This window comes from Quercus suber, unplaced genomic scaffold (genome assembly GCF_002906115.3).
Source record: "Quercus suber isolate HL8 unplaced genomic scaffold, Cork oak 2.0 scaffold_781, whole genome shotgun sequence".
NCBI classification, from domain to species: domain Eukaryota; kingdom Viridiplantae; phylum Streptophyta; class Magnoliopsida; order Fagales; family Fagaceae; genus Quercus; species Quercus suber.
Genome location: NW_027070217.1, coordinates 82669 through 92414, shown reverse-complemented (window position 1 = coordinate 92414; position 9746 = coordinate 82669). Strand labels below are relative to the sequence as shown.

Below are 9746 nucleotides of genomic sequence, written 5' to 3'. Positions count from 1 at the left end.
ACTATTTGAAGTAAAAATTTCTAATCTTTTTGTGGGTTTATATGCTTTTTATTAAGGTTATGTTTATCTAAGCTTTAATAATAATATCCATGTACTTTATGACCATTAGAAGTGATATTTATGTGTTTTTATGTATGGGTTTTGGTCTTGGTGGATGTATTTGATGAGTGGGTTTATGATTTTTGCATTGGTGGTTAGCTAAGGGGTGAAGATTTGGGAGTTTTGGCTTTCTAATGTGAAATAGTTGATGAATCTAATTTTTATTGTATATTTGGAGCTAGTGAAGGATTTACATTTGGGGTTTGTGATGGTGAGTATTGTTATATATGTTGTTGTTTTATGGGTCTCTTGAAAATGACATGTATATTGAGGAAGAAATTCATAAAGTGTTAGGGTCTCTTATGGTAAAGGTGAAGCTTGGAATGACATGATGATAAGTTGGGGTCTATGCCTTGTAATGAAATTGTTGAGAGAATTTGGAAGTGGAATACATTATTTGTGAGGTTAAATGCTAGGCTTGCCTAATTAATTTCTTAGTTAGCAATTTCTAATTCCTAGCTAGATGCAATGTCAAGCTTTATGCTTATTGTGATAAGTTTGCTTGATATTGTTTAGGTTCTAGCTAATCTTATTTGGAGTTTGGAAAATTAGGCTTTTGTGGGTTGCAAGTTAAGTAGTTTTAATGGGATTTTTTTTTGGAAAATAACCATGTTGCATAAACTTTGTTTGGGTCAAATACATTTTGAAAAATTATTTGTGGAACTATATTTTCTTAAAAAATATTGTGTTGTGACCCTATTATATATGATTATACATGAAAAGCGCATCATGTGTAATATTGCATTTGGGGAAATGCGTGATTTGTTAGTATGGAAGAGATAAGCATCTTTGATATAATTCTTGGGAATGACTTTTATGGATTTATTGCATTATTTGTGAAAGTTCAAATAGTGTGTAAAACACCTATGAACGTTTAGAACCCCCAATTCACAAATTACAAACGGAAGTTTATAATCAAATAATATATGTGCGGAATATGAAAATAAGCTAAAACAAAATTGGTAAAACAATCTAAACCGAAATTAATCACAACCACAGCAGTAATTAAAAGGCATAGATTAAGGGAAGAGAGATGCAAACACAAAGACAACATAGCGATGTGTTATCGAAGAGGAAATCGAAGTCCTCGGCGAAAAACCTCTCTGCCACCCTCCGAGCGGTCAATAATCCACTAGAGAATAAAGTTGGGATACATGAATAGCAGAATACCTTCCAAGCCTAATCTACCCAGTGCACTTAAGCCCTCCTAGCTTCTTATTCCAATAGGGTTACGTCGAACCTTATCTTCTCTAGCTTACTGGATCCCACAATCGCCCATTGCATCTACCAAAATGAATTGGTCCGCTTTGAACTGCTTCCCAAGCACCAAAAAACATTCTCACAGATATGAGTATGGCGAGATAAGGATTTGGCTAATGTACCTCTCAAGGATATGTCAATGGAAAGGGTGAGAGTAGAGGAATTTGGAGAATTAAAGGATGAAGATTGTGGATGAGTCAATCTTATTTTTTTTTTTTTTCTAAAGTTTCTCTTTCAAAATTCTCTCTGGAAGCTCTCTATATTTCGTGGGTATAAAGGTATATTTATAGTAGGGTGTATGAGGAATGCGAAGAGTCAGTTACAACCAAATAGAGCATTCTGGCTACTCAAGCTCGCGACTGGAACGAGTCGTGAGCTAACAGCCTGGCCAGACTAGAAGTTTTGCCCTGTAGTGCAACAGCTAGCGTGACTCTTCGGCTCCCTCTGCATGCTTCATACGTGTGCCATTCTGGCGACTTGCCAGTCGCGAGATCCAGTCGCGAGGCTCTTCTTGAGTGCACATTCCTGAACTTTTCTTTACACTCTCTCATACACCCTTACAAGATTCCCACTTAAGTACAGGGTTTCTAAATGCTGAATTACAAGAAAATTTGATACGGAATAAACCCAACGAAATTATTGAATAAATTCACCTTTACAATTTGCAAATTCTAAAGATGTTTTATCTTAACTTGTGATATTTAGGAAATTGATAAAAAATGTTATTGACAAGAAATGATTTTGGAAAATTTGAGAACCTTGTGAATATATTGGGTGGTTTTTGTGAAACTACTTGAAATTGAACCGTGTTTTGATTTCATGTAAACTGTGAGCTCTTCATGTTTTTACTCTTGGGCCATGACATGTGATTTTCCGGTGATTACCCAGCCAGATGTCGTAGTTTTTGTGACATTGGTATCTTGGCACCCCGTCTTTGTGGCGGATTGATGTCTTTGTGGCATAATTGATGTCTTCGTGGCATAACTGATGTTTTCGTCGCATAACTGATGTCTTCGTGGCATAATTGATGTCTTTGTGGCATAACTGATGTTTTCATGGCATAATTTGATGTCTTTGTGGCATACCTAACGTCTTTATGGTGGCTTGTCATTTGGCCTTGGGTTGGATTTTCAGGTTTTAAAAGGGTGTTTTGATAGTTCACAGTAAATAGTACGTAGTTCCATGTTGGAATGCTTTGAAAAAGCTTGGTGTTACATTTTTTTAATCATTCTTGTCATTTTATTAAGAAAAATGGATTTGCTGGATTTTCATGGAAATTCCCAAATTAAAACTTGTTTTGTAAAATGTCCATTATCATGAAACTTGCATTTCCCTCACCCCCATTAATTGTGCTACTTATTGGGCTCTGTCTCATTCCATTATTTTACACACTTTTTGAGAGTAGGCAACAATCTTTTGAGACAGTTTTTTGGTGGCTAACAGTATTAGACTAACTACTGATGGATGTTGAACTTTTGTAATGGAGATATTAGATGATGTACATCTTAGAATAGGCTTGACCCATTTTTTTGTATATTATAGTGGTTGTGACTTTATTCCCACTGATGGGACAAGCTGATGATATGTAATTATTTATTCTAACCTCTATTTCTTTTGTAACCAATGGTCCTTGTAATTATTGATTAAAACTTTGACTTATTTTGAGAGTACATTTAATGGAACTATTATGATAATTCTTAATGTTGGTACTTGATATAATTTATGTGAATTGGATTGTCAAAAAAGAAAAATTTACAGATACTTTGAGACGTCTTTCTCATGCTTTGGACCTTTTGGGGTTTGGGGCGTGACAGGATGAGTAACAGAGAGATAACTAGATCTATTAATTTTTCTAATGTGGATGTGACTTGGATTTTTTAATTGATGTGGCTAATTTTGGTTGGGCCAAACCTGTCATATTATAGGCCACATAAGCTTCTTAGTTTGTACCGTTTGCCACATTGGTCTTTTTCGTTAGTGAGTTAAAAATAATAAGAATCAAATTGATTGTGACCACAAAATTCAAGGACCAAAATGATGTTTTTACAAAAAAAGAAAAAAAGAAAAAAAAGAAGCTTGATTTGAATTTCTACATTTTTATTTTGAGAGTTAGTTTTAACTTATGACATCTACTCCTGATGATAGCTTTTTATCATCAGACCAAGACACCAATCAGTTTTTGGTGTAGGTGGGGATTGAACCCCAAATCTATTATTCAACCATCAAAAACTTTACCAGTTGAGCTAGCTAGATCCCACATTTGAATTTCCACATCTTTACCGTACGTATATATAGACTAAAATCATTATCACCCCTATAATTAATACAACTTGCACCCAGACAAATATTAATAATTACCAGAGACACATAATAAGACTTAATAAATACAAAGCTTATCAACAAAGACTAACCGACTAAAATCACATTTCCAAATTGTCTCTTGAATGCTTACTTAAAAATAAGGTTAAAATGCTTTTAAGTTTCTTTAGAATTCATTTTAGTTTTTTAATTTTGTTTTCGTTCATTTCAGTTTTCCAAATTTCAGATTTATTTAATTAAGGAATTTCTGTTAAATTAAAAAAAAAAATTGAAAAATATTTTTCAATCATTAATTGAATTTTTTTAATTAAAAAATTTTGAAGAAAAATTGGAAAATTAATCATAACATATAACAAAAGTTGATGAAAAAACCTTAATTGAATAAATTTGAAAGTTAAAAGACTGAAATAAATTTTGATAAAACATAGAATGTGAGTTTTACATTTTAGCCTAAAAATAACATAATACGCTATCATACACTACATCACATTATTCCATGGCAAAATCAAGATCTCCCAAAGAAAAGGGTGGGAGAAGAGAAATGAAAAGCAAATATTACATTGATTTGGTGTAGGCAAACAAGTCCATCAAATACAGTAATTAATATTATTAACAACTCCTCCCAAACCCTTAAACTAAAAGCAAAGGAAAATATAGCAATAGTGACAACATATGCATGGATTTAATTATTTACTATGGAAACATATATATTGCCTTTCGATGTCCCCTCTAATTCACCCCTCTTCATGGTGGATGGCCAATTGCAAAAGTCTTCATAAACCAATCATTTTTCTTCTTGGTAATTATTTTCCCACCAAAAACTCCAAATATAAATCCACATCCGTACCCCATCACAACTACTTTCCAATCAAACTCAAATAGAGACACCGCATTTTGATTTTCTACAAATATTGAAGGTGGAGGTGGTGGGTCCTTCAAATTGGCACATCGATTTGATAATGGGCTTCCACATAATCCTACATTTCCATTGAACGAATTGTTTTCAAACGTGAGAAATTGTTTCCCTTGTGGTATAGTTCCCGTAAGATGATTGTGAGACAGATTCAAAAAAGCAAGGAATGTAAGCTCTACCAATTGCGGAGGAATCTCTCCAACTAGCATATTTTGGGAAAGGTCAAGTGATTCTAGGTTTTTTAAGTTTACCAATGACGACGGAATAGAACCAGTAAGAACATTGTTGGAGAGGTTGAGCATACAAAGTGCCTTTAGATTTCCTACAATTTTTGGAATTTCACCTTCAAACCTGTTGCCAGAGAGATCAATGGCCACAAAGTAATCTTGGATTTTCCAATATTCTGTCTTTATGCCTTTGTTTGTCAATGTCATTTGGTAAGTGTAGGTGTATAACCATCCACAACTTGGTATATGGATTTTTACTTTTGCTTGCATATAAGTTAAGCCACCTGCATCATAACTTTGCATGCCTTTCCAAATTTGGAAGTATTCATATGGCAACTTACCAGTAATATAATTGTTGGAGAGGTCAATGACATGTAATTTTGGGAATGTAGAATTTGTTTCAGGTTTTCCAATAGCACCATGGAAGCCATTTGAACGCAAAATGAGAACGCCTAGCTCTGGAAGAGTGCCCAACCAAGAGGGGAAAATATCACTTATATGATTATTTCCAATATCAAGAATTTCCAGCATGGTACAATTAGCCAATGACCTTGGTAGAGCCCCTTGAAAATGATTTTCATTCAATTTGATCATACTCAATTGGCATCCTTCTATGAACATTTGAGGAATGTGGCCATGAAAGTTGTTGTGCCGTAGATTAAGAATTGAAAGGTTACTCAAGTTGCCTAAACATTGGGGAAGGTAACCACTCAGGTTGTTGTATGACAAATCAAGATAAGAAAGAAAACTCAGATTACAAATCATTTGAGTGATTTCTCCACTCAACATGTTGCTATGGACTACATAATAGACAGTGGACGGTGGTGGAATTGGGAGTGGCCCTTGAAGCTTGTTATTTGAAAGGTACAAAATTAGTAGACTGGTCCAAGGGAGAGAATTTGGGGCTTGATCAAAGCCTGTAAGGAAGTTTTCAGACATATCTAAAGACACAAGAGTATCTTTACTCAAGTTTGAGATCCATTTTGGTATTTGGCCGTGAATTTTGTTTCGAGAAAGTAGTAAAACTCGCAATTGATCTTGGTTTCGGAGAATCTCTGGGAATTCACTTAAGTGACAAGAAGCCAATCCTAATACCTTAAATTTTTGAAGAGTAGAACTATTAGTGCTAGGATCAATAAGCAATGAAAGGTTGTTATCAGATAGTTGGAGGTAAAAGAGACTACTAAGTTCTCGAAACAAGCCAAATTCCACTGTACCACTCAAGCGATTTAAACACAGATCTAGAATTTGAAGATTCCTAAGTTTGTAAACAGACGTTGGAATTGGACCATGCAATTTATTTTTTTGAAGCCACAGTTGAGTAAGTTGTGTGAGGTTTGCTAACCAAGATGGGATAGGACCAGTTAATTCATTTGAAGAAAGACTCAAAGTTTTAAGGTGGGTTAGGTTTCCAAGAGAGATCGGGATGTCACCATATAAATTGGTCTCATATAGGTTCAGAAAGGTGAGTTTGGTTAGCTTACCAACCCAAGAAAGAGTCCCTCTGTTGAAATTGTTATCTGAAAGGTCTAGAAAAGTAAGCTCCGTCAGGTTATCAAATGAGAACGGCATTGGTCCAGAGAAATTACATCCTCCAACATCGAAGGAATGTAAAGATTTGAGGTTACTGATTGAATCTGGTAGCATGCCAGAGAAACCTGTACCCGCTAGCCTCAAATCTTCAAGGGGGATACTTCTATTAAATTCAGGTACATGACCAGTGAGATTTGAATTGAGATGCACACTGAGAGACTTGAGATTTGGTAGCTGAAAAATTCCTGTTGGAAACTCACCATGCAAACCACAATTTCCAAGATAAATAGCCCTTAAAGAAGTTAAGTTTGTCAAGGTACTGGGTAGAGTGGATGATATGTCAACCTCACTAAGAACTAGTTCTTGCAAGTTTATAAGCTTTTCAGCTATACTTTCAAGATTAGGCTTGTGGAGTTTCAATGGGTTCAAAGCAAGGTCTAGGGAAACCAACTTAGAGAGCTGTAAAATTTCTGATGGGATCTGACCTGAAAATGCAGAATTAGAGAGGTTAAGGTAAGTAAGCTTTGAAAGCCGCCTTACACCAGCTGGGATTTGAGAGTGATTAAAATCATTGGAGGCAAGGTTAAGCCTATGAAGGTGAACAAGCTGGAAGAGGCTGCTACTGGAGTTGATGGAACCATAAAGATTACTGCTACTGAGGTCAAGGCTAGTTACGCGACCCGTGTTTTCATCACACTGAACACCATCCCAGGTGCAGCAATCACCACTTGGTGTCATCCATGATGAAACCTTCGAATAAGCAGAAGGATCATCAGATGCAGACCGATTGATAATTATGCTTTCTTTGAATTGCAACAAGGCAAATCTCTCATCATCGTGGCAGCTGGGTGACTGCACAGAAGAAAAAGATCCAGCAGATATAAGAGAAAACAACGACAATAAAAAAAGAAAGCGCATGAAGAAAGAAAGAGATAAACCCATAATTATTTTACTGGATTTTGTTTAGCACTCTTTTGATATGCATGGAGGTGAATCTAGGAGCTTTTTTTATACTGAAATTGAAGTCTCGTCCACTTAATATCACAGTGCATGCACATGTGGTATTCATGCAAGTCAAAGTCGTCTCCGTGTTTCACTTTCACTTTTTGGAAAACGTAAAAGGAGGAATATCATTTCATGAGGGAAAAAAAAGGAAAAGAAATCACCTTCCAATTTGCTAGAGAATATTTCTGTGATCCAATCGAGTGTTTATTTAATTAAGGCTTACAGGCTTTTGTAGTGGAAAAAAAAATGTGTATTAGAAATTGTATTGTAGATTACTTTTATATTTTGTACAAGGTATTTTAGTCTACACATTTTCCAAATTTTCCACATGTGATTTGTATTTTTCAGATGTGATTTTTGTAATTAATTATGACTTACTTAGTTTGATAATGAAATTGCTATTAAAATGTCATGGATTTAGCGTTTCTTTTTGTATATGTCCGAGTGCTTAATTAGTAATGTAATTTACACAATCACTAATACAAGAAGTTTATTTATAATATTCTCTCCATTTTTACAAAGGGAAAGTGTGTATAGGACCATAGGTACGTTTCAGAAAGATAACAAACCCATGGATCAACGCGTCCAAAATTTGGCCTATTCACAATTTGTTAGAGAATGCTGTAATCCAAAGTTTTTAAATTAATGTGTAGTCCTAGGTTGCTCTTGTGATGCTTAACACTTCTTTACCATGCATCTTGTTCCTTTATATATTCTAGAACATCAAACCCAAAGAGGCTTGCAAGCTATTTTTGCAAAATTGATTCTTTTACTTACTGAACTGCTAGTCCAAATGAAATAATTAAATCAGACGGAAATGAAAGGACAGGGAACTTTTTTTTGCCTAGTAATTAATAAAAAAAAAAGGAGAAGAATAGATGAAAATCTTACAGCTTCGCAAAGATACTCTAAACTCTTATAGTTAGGAACTTATAAGAAAACATTTTGACATAATCAAATTCAACTATGATTATGATTTAGACCCCATATTTCAATTACGGCTAATGCTAATTTTAAGCAAATCTAACAATTTAAAGCCTAATTGTGTACATGATTAACCAATTAACATTAGTAAGCAAGGATTAACATAGAAATCACAGTAAAGTAAACACTCACAACACACCAAAGTGCTAATGAAGAGAAAAACTCAAGTACTAAGCGAAAGACCTCTCCATAGCCTCACCATTGAAAATGATCTACTAGAATAAATAGATGCAGTACATGTTACTCCCAAGACCCTCCGAACCTAGTATTAACTATGTACTCAAGCCCTCCAAGCTCTTGCTTGCAATCGACTCTGCAAGTGATCGTGTCTCAACTCTAGCTTTTGAATCCGCAATTGAACTTCAATTGCAACTTCAAACCTCCACGTTTGATTTTGGGCTGCTCCAATGATTCCAAGCTCCAATCAACAAACAAAACTTAGAGCTATTGATGGATGTGGATGTGATCTTAATATGTTTTCATAGGATATGGCTATTTTGAGAGGCAGAAGATAGAGAAAATTGATAGTGTTTGCTCTCAAAATTTTTTTGTGGTTTCTCGCAATCTTTAGATAGAAATTAGGGTTTTGTTTCATGGGAAATGGGGTATATATATGATGGGCAAATGCTGAAACAGTAGATGAATTTGTAACAGAATTTTATCCAAAAAATTTTCTTGACCAAGTGTCAGGTGAACATCTTGCGAAATCACTGCCTTAATAGCTTTTCAAATTATTGTCACATGCCATTTTTCTGGGCACTTCTCCATTTTGCATTTGACCGAACTTCTAGCTTGTACAACTTCAATTTTAGCTCATGAAACCTCAACCCAATTACACATAGACCCACAAAATACAAATTACGAAGTATTTGAAGAATCAACTACAAGAAACTCCAATTCTTCATTTGGAAGTTGATGCGTGATCGGCTTCCCACTTGGTAGTATCTAGCTTTCTCTCACCTGAATGTTAGTGACCGATGCCCTAGGTGCCCTAGGTGTAACAATCCTAAAACCACTATTCATATTTTAAGAGATTGCCCTTGGGCTAAGGAGATTTCGCTTCAATCTCCGGGTATCTTGCCTCTTTCGTTCTTTCAGCTACCACTCCAACCTTGGCTTAAAACAAGTTCTACATCAGATAATATTCTCCCAGGTCATCAGCTTCCTTGGAAGGTGCTCTTTTCTTTCCTTTATTGGCATATTTGGTTAGCTATGAATGAGCGTATTTTTCATAATCAATCTAGCTCCCAACCTCATCTAGTCCACAAAGCAATTCATTTAGCTACATAATATTTTTATCTGGCTTGCCCTGCTAAAACAACTAAAATAGGTATACCTAGGATTATTAAATGGATCGCTCCACTTGAGCCTTTTATAAAATTAAATACATATGGTAGCTCCTTAGG

At 35.1% G+C, this 9746-nt stretch overlaps 1 protein-coding gene across 1 annotated transcript; it reads right to left on the bottom strand.

Annotated features, from left to right (window-relative positions):
- Nucleotides 1-4422: 4422 nt before the first annotated feature.
- On the bottom strand, nt 4423-9363 carry LOC111999416 (receptor-like protein 7). Its single transcript, XM_024031536.1, has 2 exons — nt 9301-9363; nt 4423-7203 (listed from the first exon to the last, which is right to left on the bottom strand). The coding sequence occupies exons 1-2, from the start codon at nt 9361-9363 to the stop codon at nt 4423-4425; spliced, it is 2844 nt and encodes a 947-aa protein (XP_023887304.1).
- Nucleotides 9364-9746: the final 383 nt, after the last annotated feature.

Bases quoted from the DNA above. Each gene is read 5' to 3' on its own strand.
- LOC111999416 (XM_024031536.1), bottom strand. From the start codon at position 9,363: ATGAATAGTGGTTTTAGGATTGTTACACCTAGGGCACCTAGGGCATCG. The intron at 7,204-9,300 runs GTGAGAGAAAGC...TCTTCTGTGCAG, and splicing joins CATCGGTCACTAACATTCAG to TCACCCAGCTGCCACGATGA.